The 18,642-nt window shown below is 35.2% G+C and overlaps 1 protein-coding gene and 1 long non-coding RNA gene across 3 annotated transcripts; one reads left to right on the top strand and one right to left on the bottom strand.

The window, feature by feature from the left end:
- The first annotated feature begins 182 nt into the window (after window positions 1-182).
- Window positions 183-8,813, top strand: b3gnt3.4 (UDP-GlcNAc:betaGal beta-1,3-N-acetylglucosaminyltransferase 3, tandem duplicate 4). Its single transcript, XM_065248400.2, has 2 exons — window positions 183-306; window positions 4,946-8,813. Exon 2 carries the CDS (start codon window positions 4,954-4,956, stop codon window positions 6,088-6,090), a length of 1,137 nt encoding a protein of 378 aa, XP_065104472.1. The 5' UTR covers window positions 183-306; window positions 4,946-4,953; the 3' UTR covers window positions 6,091-8,813.
- A 7,150-nt stretch (window positions 8,814-15,963) lies between these two features.
- On the bottom strand, window positions 15,964-17,256 carry LOC135729988 (uncharacterized). 2 transcript variants are annotated; one of them, XR_010525830.2, is made up of 4 exons: window positions 16,807-17,256; window positions 16,375-16,472; window positions 16,149-16,234; window positions 15,964-16,068 (listed from the first exon to the last, which is right to left on the bottom strand). It is a non-coding gene; the product is annotated as an uncharacterized lncRNA (long non-coding RNA). The 2 variants fall into 2 exon arrangements; XR_012337862.1 differs by lacking the exon at window positions 16,807-17,256 and having other exon boundaries at window positions 16,375-16,528.
- Between the last annotated feature and the right edge of the window lie 1,386 nt (window positions 17,257-18,642).

Here is an 18,642-nt window from a genome sequence, read left to right as displayed (position 1 = left end):
TCCTTCCTGATCACATATAGTTTTTTTTTTCTAGATTTTGCTTTGGCAAAAACAGTTAGCAATTAGACTTGCATAAAAAATGCTGTATATGTAGGGGACTCGCTCAGTTTTAAGATCCCCTGTCTTTTTCGCTGGGTTTTCCTTTAAAGAGTGCTGTACTACAGTGGGAGTTCCTCATAGGAGGAGAGTTTGAGTTGTGAATGTTGGGTGTGGGATGTTAGTAAAACCTCGACATGAGCCAAGCCTCAACACATTCTTGTTCTGGTTGTCTGAAATACATAATCTAAGACGCTTAAATACCCTAAGGTAAGAGAAGTCTGTTTTCTATCTGTATTATGTAAACAATATTAGATTTTTTAACTTTACCCTAGTAAATAAAGTATAGTACAATGTTTACTACAGTTTATTGTTTCACATGGTTCAGTATAGTAAATACTAAAGTATACAACAGTATTTTTCATATGGGATTTTAACAGCACTGAGTACAGTTATAAACCGTAAACAATTTATTTGACATTATCCTTAGTTGTTGTTTTTTAATGCTTTAAAAATATTATTTCTGTACTTCATTAGTTTCAGTGTAGTTGTTTTTCACCCAAAAAATTATTTGTGTCTAACGTGATGCGCTTATAAATTCAGACTGGTGGTTTAAAGTCAAAATATAATTTTTTTTGTATTTTTTTCCTCCATAAATAATTGTTTAACTGCGTTTGGTAAATGCACCAAAATGTTGAAACTAAAGATTGCGACATTGCGTTTTCACAACCGCTTTTAAACGGTTTCTAGACTTTCTATACCATAAATAGATGTTGTTTTAATGCTTTAAATCAGGTGGCATGCTACAGTATAAATGAAATAATGATATGCCATTAATACAAAGCGAAACAAGCATTTCAAGTTTTACACCTAAAATCATATTTGTACATTTTGTTTTTGTTTTTTGCAAAGTTTAAAAACAATGTAGTTTCACATGAGACCGTATCCATTTTCTCACGCACTGGTTTGGTGACCACATCCAGATCATATGACCAGTTAAATATTCAGTGGACAGAAACATAAAACATAAATGTTGCTGTCATAAACATGTGCTCAAGACATTTTGTAACAGTTCAAACAGGTCTGTTAACATAGTAACTTAATTATTCCCAAACGAATTGAGTTATACTGAGAACTTGAGCCTGTTAACCGGAAACTAATTAAATGGGGAAAATCATGCGTGGTGACAAAATAATTACAAGAGAATAAGATTATATGTCTCGCTATAGACAGTGATGAAACAAAACACAAGATTTTGTGCGTAAGAAAACTACTTTTTTTTAGATAGCCTTCATTAGGATATGGCTTGTTTGTCAATAATTTTTTATTATTATGCTATTATTATTTTAATCAGCATAGAGTCACATTAACATTTCTGCTGAAAAAAATGTAGGTAAATGTGATATAGAATATAATAAATGAGTAAAAAAAAGCAAATACAATGATTAAACTATTGCCCCGCCCCTATAGCTACTATCTTATATCGGCGATCTCACAACGCTCTTAGAAAGGACGTGTTAATTTTTTATGTTAAGCTTTTAACACATTATGTGTCATTTTATGTTGATTTTGTGTTAAAATACAACACAAGTTGTGTTAAAAGTAACACGAAATATTTTGTTTTAATAATAACAAAGATTTGTGGATTCTGGGACAAAGTGTGTTGTTCCAGAATCAACAGTAATGATTTGTTTTTAATACTTCCGTTTTAAGAGTGTAGGGACAAATCGGCCAACACTTGTATGTCACAAAAAAATATTGTTGTATACTTTGCTGTGCTAGAAAAACTGTAGTAATATTCCAAAACACTATAGTGTTTTGAACCATATCATTATATAGTAGGCCAGTGGTTCTCAAACCGGGGGCCGGGCCCCCAGGGTGGCCGCGAGATTTTTAAAAATGACATTTTATAAAATAAATTAATTTATCATGAATTCTGTGCAATTAAACCTAACAAATAAGGCTATTAACAGCACTACTTTCTATCATTTAAAATGTTTTGTTTAATTAAAAGTTGAGTTTTAGAACATTTTTTTGTCAAAAATTTTCTTTGGGGGGGCCGCAAAGGAATGTGCAGTACACAAGGGCGGCCGCACGCTAAAAAAGTGAGAACCACTGTAGTAGGCTATACAAAATTTACTACTACATAATTCACTATAGTTAATACTATAAATTAACAAAGTTAAGTATTTTTTACTATGATATACTACAGTTTATTTAGTGAATAGTATGCTAAATAATTCTGTATTTTTTATGTAGGAGCGTAGAAAGTTAATAAAGAGAACACGAAAAGTACATATGACAGCCTTAATGTTTTTTCAAGTTTCAAATCGCAACTACATTATAAACAATCCTAAAGATAAGTATGTAACGCATAACTTCCTGTAAGTGGAAGCAACAGCTAAGTTATTTAAAAAATGGTAATTAAAAACAGTTTGTGGCTTTTCCCCTTTATTGTTTACAAAGCTACTTTAAATATTTTTCTTCTTATTGCCTTCAGCTGAAAATAAATGATGCACTTGTGGAAAAATGCTGTTATACACCATCGTTTTATGTTGTTGTTAGTTTCATTTACTATATAACCCTTTTTTATACCAGTTTTTCGCAACCACAAAGGCTGTCACAGCATTCATTCTGCCAATCTGCTGTTCTAAGCATCATGGAAAAAGTTTATCAGTAAATTCAGATTGTTTCACGTTGTAGAAATCAGGGATTTGTTTTGCATGTGTATATACAAACAGCATACACATTTCAGTTTGCCAAGGCCATTATTTAGGGTTGGGTTGCTTGACGCATTATCAATGTAATTGTAACGCATGTGGGTGGGAGCCGTGCTTTTAATTGTGTTTGTCCCTGCCTTGCACTTCACAGGGAGACACAACTGGGTGTATTTTAGTAGAGTTGAAAGACTGAATTCATTCAATTCACATTTGACCCTATACATAGAATTATGATGTCGTAATGTTTTTGAACCGTGCATTTTTTCATGACGATGTGTTTGTTTATAGCAAGCAAATAATAAAATAAAAGGGCAGGACCATTCAAATACTGTATGTGAACCTGAAGTGTAGTATCAAAACATTTAGCAATAGGTCTGTGGCCAATAGAGACAACTCAAAGATGTGGTAGCATCCAGTGCAGAGTATACGCAGGTAAACAGACTATACCCACTTTTTTATTATACTGAATATTATACTTTTTTATTATGCCGATATGAACGTTTTTCACAGAACAAAGAAATGCTTTTGAGTACTTGTTTGTACAGCAGAAAGCGGTCCATTTTTTTGTACTGGTGACCCGGGTCACTTTGTAGTGACACCAGCCAGCCAACCCCCCTTCACTTCAGTCAGTGGTCTCAGGTGGCGGCTGTCACCCGGTGTCTTCACAACATTTTATTTACACGACGCGTTTGGTCGATTGGATTATAAATGGATGATAGAGACTGATTCCCGTTTACATTTGGTGTTTTTAATCCATCTCTTTGTCCACTTGTGAGTCGTTAAAAGCGCAAGCGGGAGAAATTAAGCGAGGCGGAGAGCTGACGAGTTTAAACTGACGCGCATTTTATCTAATCTGAATTTAAACAAAAATATAAGTGCAAAAATATCTGCATGTTAGATCTAGATTTTTTCCTTCAGTATTTTAATATAAAACTTACGGTAACTTACACGGCGAACGCTTCTCAACAGTGCATTCACACGGGGCGTAAGCGTTGACGCTTCCCATTCACTTTTAATGGGTGACGTCATTGCCGAACTGCATTGTGGATCCGTCGGCGCCGCATCAGTGCCGTTGCTCGCGGCAGAAGTTGAACATTTCTCAGCTTTTCAAGCAGCAACGCGTGCGTCAGCCAATCATATCGCCTTATGCAAATAACCTAGGCAGAGCCAGCCAATTACGTTCATGGAAGACCGGAGCATGTGTTGCGGCCACTGTGATTGGCCGTTGGTCACGCTTCAAACAAGCCTTCCGTCAAGCGTTAACGCTTTCGCCCCTATGTGAATGTACCGTAATCGTTGATGTCATGTTTTGCTGAACTGGGGTGGGTTTCCCAAAAGCAACTATGGTTGCAAGTTCTCTCATTTGAAGTGAACTAAATATCCAAGACTTCTCCTACATGTCACATTTTTACGGTGTTCAACTTTAGTTAGACCATTTAAAAAAATGGGGGCATAAATTAAGAGTATACCCAATTCTCTAGTCACCACTACACCACTGGTAGCATCACCCATTACACCAAAATGTATATTTAGTATAGTAGATGTATTTGAATGAGGGCGCAACTATTGGATATCTATATTCAGTGTTGATAAGGGTTTTAAACTCGGTGGGTCTGACATTTAATTTATACATATCTGGTATCTTAGTGAAGGATTTTTGTATAGTTCTTACATGTGTAGTCAACGTCTGATGTGTTACATTGCAACTGTGCCCTGACACAACCAAGGTGTGACCCAAATGGCCCCATGCATATGGCCATGTATACATTTGGCCTGTAGGAACTCATCAATGTATCACAGAAACCGATCAGTGAGAATAACAATCATTTATCAGGGTGGACTGCTCGATAGACCAGTCCTACTGGAGGAGAGAAGAGGTCCTAACAGGTTCCTACAGGGCTGGCCTTTGACATAGGCGTGACCGGCATTTCCCTGGGGTGAGGGATGTACTGTATGTATGGCCTAAATAGAAACTCATCAATGTATGGTTCACAGAAATCAATTAGTGTGAAAAACAAAGAAAAGCCATTCCTTAGGGTGGATTGTTCGAAAGACCAGTCTCCTGTAGAAGCGAAGTGGTCCTAACAGGTTTCTACAGGGGTGGCCCATGGCGAGATTAGTTTACTGACCCCAAGGCAAACACCTAAGAATTTAACTAACGGTTTTGTGCTTTGTGTCTCGTTTAACAGGTGCAGCAATGAGAAGGCGAAACGTGGAGAAGATATCTGTACTTCTGACCGGTGTTATATGCTTGGCAGTAATCTTAAACAAAACCAACCTCGAAGAAAATGGGGAATTCAACAGCGTAGATACATCTAAAGTAATACGCCGTGCAATTAATGTATCCCTGTCGTTACCTCCCCAGCCTTCAGCTTGTAAACAGAACGAGTCTGCTTCAAAAGTGGATGGATTTTCTACCCTGCCAGATTATATCCAAGATTTTCTGCTTTACCGCCACTGCAGGAGTTTTCCCATGCTGTTAGATGTTCCTAATAAATGTGGAGGCCCTCAAAACTCAGCAGATGTCTTTCTTCTTCTGGTCATCAAGAGTTTGCCTGAAAATTACGATCGTCGTGAAGTCCTGAGGAAAACGTGGGCTCGGGAACGAACGTACAATGGCGCAAAGGTCCGTAGAGTCTTCTTGGTCGGAACGTCCGGAACTACCTTTGAGAAAACGAAGCTGAATCATCTTCTGACGCTTGAAAACCGCGAGCATAAAGATATTTTACAGTGGGACTTTCACGACTCATTCTTCAACCTGACTTTAAAGCAGATGCTGTTCTTGGAGTGGATGGAACAGTGGTGTCCGCAAGCAAGATTTCTCTTAAACGGCGATGATGATATTTTTGCCAACACGTTTAACATAATCGATTTCCTACGAGGTCAGCAGGACAACGACGGAAGCAAACATCTGTTTTCAGGGCATCTCATACAGAACGTAGGACCGATAAGAGAACACACAAGTAAATACTTCATCCCAGTGCAAGTACAGGAGTCTGAAAGATATCCGCCATACTGTGGCGGTGGGGGCTTTCTTCTATCCGGCTTTACGGCCCGAACGATATACAACATGTCTCATTCTATTACACTGCTGCCCATTGATGACGTTTACATGGGAATGTGTTTGGAAAGGGCTGGCCTCAAACCCGCATCCCACTTCGGTGTACGGACTGCCGGTCTATCGTTGCCATCCACGAACGTCGACCAATATGACCCTTGCTATTATCGAGAAATCATTTTAGTCCATAGATTTATGCCACTCCAGATTGTTTTGATGTGGAATGAAATACAAAACCCAAACTTATATTGTGGAAAGTCAGTGTTGTCTGTTTAAATCAGTCCATACTCCTAAAAACAGGATCTGGTATGTATGGCATTGTGCACTTTATCTCTAACATTGCAACTGAAACTGATGCAACTGATTGTGCACCTATATTAGTTACCTTGTGGTGACTCGTATCTTTATATCTGGACATTTTTACATATCATTTTAATACAGCAATTCCACGTAAGGAGGTTGAATAAGAGACAGTGAATTATTAAAGAGGGACACAGTTTCAGTTCAGTAGCTCATGGAAACAAATAGACTTTTACTATACTGTAGGAAACAAGCCTGGAGGCTTTTACATATCCAAAAACTCTGAATGTGTGTGAATGTGTGTTTTGTATGCAAGATAAGAGGATATGTCTTTTCAGTCTTTATAGTCTGATTTTGATATTTGATTTCCTCTTTTTTAAACTATTACGTTTCTAATTTATTATCTTGTCTGTAATGTTTTAGATCTGTATTCATAAAAAAAATAATGAATTTTGTTAAAAACTTTTTGACGATTGTCTGCTTTTGTTTTTTATCTGATGCTTTTTTATACAACGTTTGCAAAAACTATTTACAATAATGCCTTTAATGGTAAGCAAGTAAATGTTTGTGAAGTAGTAAGGGTGAGGGGGGCACGAACTAACGCTGGGTAAGAAATTGTAACAGATTTTTACATACTGTTATTGGGCCGAGCAATCTGAGCATTTCGATTTTTATCTTATGAAATTGTAGAAAGTTTTGATGTGTTTTTGTTCATATTTTTTGACTGCATGAAAGTACATTTTTTCATCAAATATTTTTTTCTCCAATTTCTGAGTTGTAGATTTTTTTTGTCTTAATTGTGTGGCCCTTTTAAAATATCTATATGCATTGATGTGTGGTAACGATAGATGTACAAACAATATCCATATACTGTAAAAACACCTAGTTGCACTTAAATGTTTAAGTTTAAACAACTTGAATTACTCTTTTTTTTTGACTAGTTAGAAGTTGTAATATAAATCCATTCAACATTTTATAACTGAGTGCGTTTACATGCACAGTCTTACGCCGATTATGCTTAATAAACTGATAACACGTGGGGTCATGTAAACGCGTAAAGCGGTTTTCTTTAATCGGGGAAAGCCCATAAACAGCGTAAGCAAAAACCGATCGGCACAGGTAGTTTTTTGCTCATTACGCCGATTTCGCGTGGCATGTAAACACCTTAACCGGCTTTCTCACGGTTTTGTGCATGTGCGCATGTCTCCGCGTATGAAAGATAAACATCACACGCGGAAGTAAGCGCAAAGTAATGCATAAAAGTCTCCGCTCGACTAAAGCAGTTGGCAGAGAAACTGTGAAAATAAAAGCTCATGTTACATTTACAGGTTCTGCAGACACGAGGAGAGATACAACAGTACAGCTTAAGACAGATATGTCGTTGGCTTTTTGATCGACTGTTATGTACTATAGGTGGTGACGTCACTGCCTGCGAGAAAACTGATAATTCTTCAAGTCCCATGTAAACGCAGTTGTCTGCATAGCCGGTTTATTGATTTGCATGTAAACGCATGAAAACAGTTTTCTATAATAAGCAGATTTTTAATAGTTATCCACTTATTATGTGCATGTAAACGCACTCATACCAACTCCTCACTAGTCAAGAAAGTTGAAATGAATTGTTAATTCAAGTTATATAAATTTAAGTGCAACAAGGAAGTTTTCAGTGTATAGACAGCATAGTATTGAAATATTTGAGTTTAAAAATAATTTTCTTGAAAAAGTGTTACAACAAACCCTTTGCCTGTTACAATAAACCCCACACCTATGGTGTAAGTTGTAACATTTGCACGTCTGTCATTTTTAGTGTAATTGTATGAGAATGATTGAAACAAACTTTAAGTGTTAATTTGTAGCAGAAATGTGTGTGTGTTGTTTGTGTGAAAATGTGTTTATTCTACACTGTCAGAAAAATGGTACAAATGTACCTTTTTTCTTTTTTGTCGCTGGGGTGGTACCCTAAGGAACCGTTTTGTACCTTTACAGTTATATAAACATAATACAATGTTGTACCTTTTGGGGTACATTACTGTTCCTTAAGGATCTATTTTGTACCTTTAAAGGTACAGTTAACTGTTTTTTACCCCTAAAATTTAACTGGTACAAAATTATTCCGTAAGGTACACAACTGGGCCTTAGGGTATAATATTCTACCCCATAAGGTACAACATTTCAATGTGTTTTATACCCATAAAGGTAAAAAAATTTACCTTTTAGGGTACCACCCAGGGACAGAAAAAGGAACAATTTTATATCTTTTTTCCTGACAGTGTAACTTGAATTGTTTTTAATACTTGAGCCAAAACCGCGCTCACCTACTACTGATTTTTCCTGCTCTATATATATATATATATATATATATATATATATATATATATATATATATATATTAAAGTGTCCTTGTACAAGTGTAAATATACATTTAAGTGCTAAGTAAAAGAAATTAACAGAATTTACTTAATATAGGATTAGGATTATGATTGGGGTTTGGTTTAAGGTTAGTTGCATGCAATTATGCATAAATTACCATTATTTATAATGTAAGCATGTAACATAACAAAGACACCGTAAAAAATAAAGTGTTACTTTTTTATATATGGAATTCATAAGTGATTCAATTCATGCTTACTGCATTTTCAGTTTGTATGTGGTACTAACAGGAATTAACCGAATGAATAAAGTTTGATTTTCATTTTTAATGAATTGAGTGAAATTAATTTCTTAAAGTAAACGGTATGAATAACTTGCATGTCGTAGCTTTCAGTATGAACACATATATTTTCATCAACTTTTATTTCTAAGTTATGTCAACTTAAGTCAAAACCTAAAAAAAGTAAGTCGAATTGACTTGCATAATTAGGTTGCACTCTAGATGTTAAAAACATGAAAAATCAGTGTTATTATTGGAACAACACATTTTGTGTTACTTTTAACACAGCTGGTGTTGTCACATAATGTGTTAAAAAAAGAACACAATGGGATGTTCATATTGACCGTTTAACCATTAACCGAAGGTAAGAATTTATGACCGATTAACATTACCAGTTTAAAGAAAAAAAAATTGCTAAGGCACGATGCGTGTCGTTATGAGCCGACAGACATTTCGCCACTTTTCTGTCTTTAATTTGTATATATATGTCCTGTAAATGACACAAATTATTGCTGCCCTGACGGTCTGATAATCATTTGTATGAGAAATCATCTGTGTGCGTGTTTGTGTGCACAAACGGAAAAAGACAACGCAAAAGCAAATTTTTGAAATGCGTCCTGCTTTAGAAATGACCACTGTGGTAAATGAAATCTGGCCGGATATTAATCATCTGGACTGATCGCGTGATATAATGTTGCGTGAATATCTGATAATGTATGAATCCTGGCTCTGTTGTTGATCTGTCGCTGCTGTTTACACGTTCAAATGAAATAAAATGTTTTGTTTTTACCAGGTCACAGACAACCGTCAACTGTATTTTTACTCAATGACAATTTAATATTAAAATCTTATAAGTAAACGGTTAATGTTCGGTTAATAAGCTGCGGTTGTTGGTCGGGAAAATTAACTGATATGAACATCAACACATCCTTTCTTGGAGTGTACACACACACAATGTGCCTCTAGCCTTTAAGCATATTAAATTTGATGATGTATTGAGAGAAACATTTTGAAAGAAATCTGGTTACATCCTTTATGTGTAATCACAGAACTTGAAAAACAAGAGGATGAAATACAAGAAAAGGCTGAAACTTGCTCAACAGACTTGAATAAGCTTTTAGAAAAGCAAGTCAAGCAACTGACTAAACTACCTCTCTGTCCAGTTTAGATTACAGGAGAACAATTATTTTCCTGAAAAAGGAAGGAATGTTTTGTGCCAATGAACAATTTAGCCCACAGACATTACAATGGAAATAAGGTCTATGGATATCTTTAAACAATTCCTTTAAAAGAACAATATAGGTGCAAAGGAAAAACGACCCCTTCCGAATGACCACGTGTTTATCACATTACACTAACTTTCCGTTCCGTTCATTTCATTACAGCAGCCAGGAAATGTAAGCTCATGTGAAAGTGTCATATTTCAGTGCTATATAAAGATAAAATTGTAAAAGACGTGTGAATGATGTGATCAATAAGAAATAGCGTGACCTTACCAAGTAGAGGAAATAGCTGCAATCCTATTTTTAACAAAAGCAACAATAATGATGCAAGCACTTCAGATTTCATGATGTGTCAATAATATGCCCAAATGCATAGGGGTCTGTGTATAGATTTTACATGCATTAGTTTAAACAAATAATCAAAAAATGTGTCTTTAAGATTCAGTTTTAAAACATGTGTGTTCTCTGGGAATCAAACCCATGACCTTTGGGTTGAAAGCACCACGCTAATTCAATAATTACAGGTACTTGTTTATGTTGTTTAGTCGGGCATGGAAAATCTTACTGTTTGTATTCATCAACAGAGCCTTTGCTCACACTTTTCATCTGGTGCTTAGTTTTTGTGTACTTTAATTTCATCTAGACCTCATTGTGTGCAATATTCTCATCTAAAGTCTAGGCACAAATGAAAATGTTGTTATTATTTGACCCCTATGTCATTCAAACCCTTAATGGCTTTTTTTATTCTTCAGTACTAAAACGCAGATGTTTTATAGTGTTGCTTTGTTTTTTTTCTTGTGTGTTTTTTCTTTGTGTTTGCACTGGGAGTAGATGATGACTGATTCTTCTCAAGCCTTTAAAGGACTCAAATGCATGACTCGTGTCATATATTGTAAGTGTCCTTTTGTGAAATTCACACTAAAATGTCCATTATAGAACACTTCACAGTACTCTCCACGTGTATTGTAGATATCGTTGTTGTTCAAGTTGTGACGCATTATTTTAAAGTAGTGATGCACCGATGTATCGGCCGCTGATATTTATCGGCCGATTTTTGATGAATTTGAAACCATCGGCAATAGCACGAGAAAGGCCGATACCGATTGTTTATTAATTAACTGCATAAAGAAATCCATTATATGTAAAAAATTTGTTAATGTTGTTAATAAAATAAATGCTGAATAGCAAAAACCTTTGAAGGTTGTCATGAGGTCTTATTATATTTGTTTTAGCTTAATTTGTGCCTCTCTTATTATGTTGGTCAGTTGAATGTTAATGAGATCCAATCCATGTTCAGTAAAAATAATTTGATGCAGAAATAAACTAGCTAATAGACCAACTGTATAGTATTGTATACAAGTGATTAATATCGGTATCGGTATCGGCATCGGTATCGGCCAGAAGTTGTGTAAATCGGTATCGGCCCAGAAAATCCTATCGGTGCATCCCTATTTTAAAGTAAATGTCCTTAAAACTGAGTTCAGGCACAGCACAGACAATTGAAAGAGAGACACGGGTCAGGACTTATAATAGATTACGTGTAAGTTTGTTTTGATCCTTTTGAAGCTTAAAGTGAGACAGTTACCATCCCAGTGCAAACAGAAAATTTGTGTTTTGGTTTTGAAAAACAAACAAAGCCATCAGAGGTTTTAAGGACACGAGTGTGAGTAAATAATGAAATTTTTTGATGGTGTAACATTCCTTTAACATTCACAAAACCTTTCTGTTGGTTCTTTGTAGTCAATAAAGGTTCCATACAAAAAGAAATAAATGTTTCTTTGAAAAACCTTTGACTAAAGGCTTTTCAGGGAACCCAAGTGGTATATAGCATTGTGGTAATGAACCTTTCATAGCGCCCTTTTTTTTAGGAGTGTATGCTTTCTAATAAACCCTGATGAAATCTGACTTCATATGACGTAAAACTGTCGCCATAGCAATGCCTTAAACATTTTTCCCAACAGGTGCAACCATTGGGAACAGAAAATTTGTGTTTTGGTTTTGAAAAACAAACAAAGCCATCAGAGGTTTTAAGGACACGAGTGTGAGTAAATAATGAAATTTTTTGATGATATAACATTCCTTTAACATTCACAAAACCTTTCTGTTGGTTCTTTGTCGTCAATAAAGGTTCCATACAATAAGAAATAAATGTTTCTTTGAAAAACCTTTGACTAAAGGCTTTTCAGGGAACCCATGGCATTGTGGTAATGAACCTTTCATAGCGCCCTTTTTTTAGGAGTGTATGCTTTCTAATAAACCCTGATGAAATCTGACTTCAGATGACGTAAAACTGTTGCCATAGCAATGACTTAAACATTTTTCCCAACAGGTGCAACCATTGGGAACAGCACATGTTTAGAATGGCTTCATTACACACTGCTAGTGGATGGCAAATAATAACTACAATGTCTGGTGACCTAAAGACATTCAAAAACATTTTGGTAACACTTTACAATAAGGTTGTATTTGTAAACATTGGTAAATACATTAGCTAACATGAACTAACAATAAACAATACTTCTACAGCATTTATTAATATAATTTAATATTATTTTCAGCCTTTACTAATATACATTTTTAAAATGAAATATTGAGACTATTAAAGGAACACGCCCACATTTTGGGAATTTAACTTATTCGCCGTATCCCCCAGAGTTAGATAAGTTACTAGGCATGTTATTTACTCCGCCCAAGTAGCAGTGCTTCGTCTTCTGAGAATATATTTCCCAGTATGTATCCTGTTAAAGATGGCTGTGTCTCATATGACCTTGTTATTTGTACACGCTGTGACTATACGAATCACAACACATAAATAGGAAAATGTTTGCGGTATTTTTCACTTATTGGGAGCAGTTTGCTAGCTGGAGCCATTCACTTCCAGTCTTTGTGCTAAGCTAAGCTAGCGGGGGCTACGTCAGACAGGGTTACAGCACGCACGGAGATGAGAAAGCTATGTATGGACTTATCTAACACTGGGGGAAACGGGGAATAAGCTAAATTCCCAAAATGTGGGCGTGTTCCTTTAACATTAATGCATAATGAATTAACATGAATAACAGTTTTGGCATTAACTAACATAAGATTACTAAATGCAGATGGTACTGCTTATATGTTAGCTATGCAATTACTAATGTTACAAATACAACCTTATTGTAAAGTGTTACCAATATTTTATATTTCTCCCTATCAAAATGCACAAGGAACACCAAAAATAAAAACGCTGTTGTTGGATGTAATAGAAATCAAAATAAAAATTGTTAATTGTTAAATTGTTTAAACTTTACACACTTTATAATAGAGGAACATTTAATTCATAAATAGACACAAGTTTGTTGTCAGAACTTTGTAAAAACATATTTTGTAATATTCTATAGATCCAACTTTCGAAACCTTAAAATTGTAATGTTGTGGGGACCATTTGAAGCACCGCACCCTTTAAAGAAGCCCACACCAAATGATTTCAACTACTTATACTGTATGTCTGCCATCACAAACAGTGTATGAACATAAGCCAGGCAAGACCTCATACATCCAGTCATATTTCTTCTCAGTCATGTTTCTGGGAATTAAGCTCATCTTAAAATATGTAATATTTTCCACAGCAGGATACAAAGTTGTTTAGGACATCAGAAGGAGAGATGTTTGCGAGCATGTATTAGGAATTGAAAGCATTGAGAAACAGCGTTAAAGAGCATTATGGTGTAATGTGTAAAAAGCTTAAAAGTTTGAAAAGGTAAACATGTGGAATTATTCAAGGAAAATGAAGAATAACTTTTGGAATGGGAACACAAAATAGCACTTTGGGGAAGCCAGAGGATAGGGCAGGGCCGGAGTGGGGGCATGACAACACCGGCCCTCGTGGCAAAAAAAAACAGACCGGCCCACCGGGTATCCTCCCGGTTCTCCTTATGGCCAATCAGGGCCTGGGATAGGGAACCGAAACAGCTGCATGCATTTATACTTATTCAGTACTGTAATAAATGTACTCATTTAAAATGAGTGAACTGTACTTGAACAGTGAAAAAAGTTCATTTAACTGAAATGTTTTATGTGTGTTCAATGATTTCACCACAATGAGTTCCACAAAATCAAATAAAATGAGTCAAAGAACTTTGCTAACTCAAAAAAATTATTTATAACTTCCAAATGGAGTCATACAACAGCCTCATTTGAACAAACACTGCAAATAATTACAAACTGTTGGTGGTTGTGATGAGTTTATGACATTCAGTCCGCCAGTTAGGCTATGGAAGAGTTTGGCACTGCAAATTTACTTCAGTTTTATATTAAATCAACACGATTGGTTGAGGAATGCTTTGCATGAGCCTGCATTACGTAAGCATTTTTTAAAATCAATGGATATTTAATGTGGTTTTCTGTAAAGAGAAATACTCAATAGTGTTAAACATTCATTTATGATGGAGATTTAGAAATTTTTTGTATTTTTTTGTTTTTTGGTTAATTTTTAAAAGTGTAGTGCCTGTAGGTCGGATTGAAGTCAATGCCAGCTCTGAGCTCAGTTTCTTCACAATTACATACACATGACCTACATTGTGTTACAAAGTATAGTGTACTTAAAAACAATGAAATCTAAACGTTAGGTAAGAATTAATTTTAATTTATAAATATTATTTACTTAAAATTTTGAGGTGGTTTACATAAAAATTTTGAGTACTGGGTTTTAAAATATTTAACAGCTAAAAGAATTTGGTCAAAAAAAAAAAATTTTTTTTTTTAAATTTAGTCAATGAGTTACTGATTACTAATTTGAGTTTATAGTGAGCAAATACTTTTATTTTACAACGATTTTTGCAACAGAACTTCAAACGTACAGTACAAGATTTGTTATTTCATTATGTTGGGTGATATACCAGAATATGGTCAACAAGGAAGTTTAAACCATACACAGCAAAATCACTGGTGTTAAAATAACACCCAGGGTGTCAAATTTAACACTGGAAAAGTGTGTATATGTGTCCACACTACACTGTGTTAATTTAGTCAAAAGTGTAGTGTTAATTTAACAACACTCATTATATGTTAATTTAACACTCAATATTGTTACATTTTACACTTTGTTCAACACTATTCATTGTTGTTTCCACACTACACTGGTGTTGGCACAGAAATACAGTGTTAAAAATTAACACTCCTAATTTAAAGTCAACACCGGTGTAATGTGAATTCAACAATGTTAAGTGTTAAAATACTGATTAATAGCCACTTTTGTTGCTAATGGGTTGTTTCTATAAAAGACAAATGACAAGAAATATTGCAAAACCTCTTTTATTAAATGTGATGTACTTTAATAATTTACATTGATACACACAACACTTTGCATTTAACACTGCTTATTTAAATACCTCAGCTACAATTAGAAACAGAATACAGTATGGAATAATGAAAGTTATCTTATACCACAGCGCAGTGACATGAAAACCACTTATTATAAGGTCTTTAATAAATCAAATGAGAGTTAAAATAAATTAGCCACCCTACTCAAAACTTGAACATTAAAATACACTGCAATTACCTTACTGGCAGGCAGAAATGCTTATCCTTCACAATACTAAAGATTTTTCCATAACAAAACAGACATTTCAATTCAAAAGACATTTCATTTTTCTTAAATACGTTCCAACCTGGTATTTAGTTCTGTAGTTGTTTTACTCATGATGTAGTGGAAGGCTGCATCAGTGGTCTTCATCATGGAGGGAATGGCTTTTTGGTCCAGAATGATGCAAAAATTCTGGATGCAACTTCTGTTCCCAACTCAGTGCAGGCAGGGCTGTGCTGATTCATCCCCCTCAAAGCATGGATTGATGCTCATCACCTTAGTGTTTTAAAAGAGTGTATTTGATGAATGTATTTGATGTGTATTTATGAACTTGTATGCATTTACATGGGGTGAACAATGCAAGCAAACTAACTGCTGAATAAATAACTAGAACAAAATATAAAAAACTTACACAGCACCGTAGCTTCAGTTGCACATTGACCCTCTTTCTTCTTTCTTCCTTTCACAAATGAAAGGCAAGAGGTGAATGAGCCAGGGAAGAGCTGCCACATAACTGTCCCGTCCTAGCAAAACAGAATTTAAACACCATGAGTATACAGTTAAACTTTAAAACCGTAAAAGTAGCAAACCCATGTATACTTACCATATTTAAACTCCTGTTGACCAGACAGAGGGTCATCCATATTGTTGTATGTTGGCTATTTTGCAATACATCACCTCAGCATATTTCTGCAGATTTTCAAAGACAAAAAGAGTCAAGAAAATACCAAAAAGGGTGCAGTTTTAACCGTTATTTGAATCAAAATCATCTCAGTATAATAAATCATGTTAGAGACAGTGTACAGTACTAATGTACTGTGTGTACTCACATAACTAGTTGACAAGCTCTGATCCTCCAAACTGGGTTAAGGAATAACAGTTCCAGAATTCATGGGTATGCCGTATTCAAATATAGTCTGGTAGGGTCCTATCACAAAAATGACAATAAAGACTCTGAAAACTCAACATTCTTTTTATATTAAAAACAGCACTCAAGACAATATGAATCTTTATTTATACATTTTCAAAATAGTAATCAATTTGATTGCTATTTAATATGACATCAATAGCAAAACGATGTATGAGAAGATAATATATTTTTATTAAAGTTGGCAGCAGGTCATGTGAGTTTCTTTCCAGATTAATAATAATAATAATAATAATAATAATAATATGTACAAAACTACATATACTAAAAAGATTGGTTAACTGTTCAGTTATGTCAAATAAAATGATTTATATGTATAAATATATAAACTTACCTTCTGTAATGAATTTATATAAGTATTAGCAGTCTTTTCTCATTGGAAGTCATCCATGTCAGGTCTTCTTTAATAAACTGCCCTAAAAACAGCATCTCTTCTGAATGATTTGAGGCACTCAGTGTGTACTTTCACCAAACTAGCATCTATAATGACAGAAAAACAAATGTTCGCCATACACGTTTTACACTTTCGTATGTATTTGCCATTTGCATCTGTCTGACATCTAGCGCCACGAAAAGCTTACAACACACAATGCATCCAATCTGTGCATACAAATGATGATATATTGTGAGGTTTTGGTCAAATTAATTGTTGGTTTGGCGATATTTCCCCTGTTTGCATACATCTTAGAAAAACACATGACGATGCGGTTGCGGTTTTCTCCGTGTTTTTCAGTAATTTGAATAATTAACCGATATCCGTGCACTCACGTGCATGTAAACGACCTTGTTAACTCACGGTATCTAGCCTATATGATTAAGTTACCTCATAACGAGCATCATATGGTGAATAAACGAGCTTTCATTTAACTTAATTTCATACCTTCTATTTGTAGTGCATGTCGCGTTTTATCAAGGTTCAATTCTTTCGTTCATATCTCCTGTTATTATCCTTCTTGGTTTTAAACTTTTAGCTAGCAGTTTAACTTTATACTAAACTAACAAGGGAACAACGTAACACAAGGTAGCTCTGATTAAACTGAACCAAATAACGAACAAAGGGGAAATAAAATGGGAAAAATATCATATTTAGGTTTTTTGGCATATGGCTGCGTAGAGTCAGACAGAGAAATAACAGTTTAATTTAGCCAAACCATGTGAATATTATGAGACTGATTTACCTGATCTCTTCAGTCCTCCTGTGAAAGAAAATGGCGGTAAAATCCCTGACAGGATATGTTTAGTGGAGGCGTGGCTTGATTTACACCGCTCAGAGTGAAATCTGGGGCACGTTCAATCTCACACCGGTGCGCAACGATTTGCTACGGTTTCCGAGTTGAACGACATGTTTCCTGGAAACGGTGTGCAACGGAATGCAACAGGTTTTAGAAGCGTTTTCTCTTGTTTGGTGGGTGTGTCAGAAATGTCCGCCCAATCAGCGGCAAGATGTATAAAACCACGCGATAGTAAAGAGACAGCTCTCTCAATGGGTTCAAGTTGGATGTTGTCTTTCATTCTGACGGCAAGGTCAGTGATTGTAACATCGAGGGTATTTTACAGTATTAAACACACATTTATAACGATTTCATCAGGCTTCAGAAACATTTAAAAAAGAACACAAAGAATGGCCTCTCAGCTACCGTAGTTGCAACTCTTGCGTCATCACAACAGGGTGTTCAATGCATCACCGTTTCAGTTTAATAAACGTTGTGCAACGTTTTGTCGGGGCTGAACGCAGCCCTGATAACACCCTTGTTTTACACTGACACTGTCGTGAATATAACACTGGCCTAGCAATGGCAGTGTTATTTTATTACCAGATAGTGTTAAAACAGCATCAACACTGTGTGTTTAACACCATCCCTGAAAATTTAACACTGGTGATTTTGCTGTGTAGTATTTGTTTGCGTTCTGACATTAAAAAGTCACCAAAAGATAAGCACGCACAAAAACTTTTCTAGCAAGACAAACAGGGATATTTTAAAATTGACAAACACTGCTGAATGTGAAAAAGTTGTAGTGCGAGATTGTTAACATTTAACTATTTGTTTCTGTTTATTTAGCTTCCTCAAACTACTGTTCTAAACATGTGATTAGTGGTTACAAGAAAATTACCAAATGCCATTGAATTTTTTTTGTCTACAGTGGTTGTTTATTGTGCAGTTGCCAACAG

Source organism: Paramisgurnus dabryanus, chromosome 11, assembly GCF_030506205.2.
Source record: "Paramisgurnus dabryanus chromosome 11, PD_genome_1.1, whole genome shotgun sequence".
Lineage (NCBI taxonomy): Eukaryota > Metazoa > Chordata > Actinopteri > Cypriniformes > Cobitidae > Paramisgurnus > Paramisgurnus dabryanus.
The sequence above is the reverse complement of the archived record's forward strand: the minus strand, read 5'-3'. Positions and strand labels throughout refer to the sequence as shown.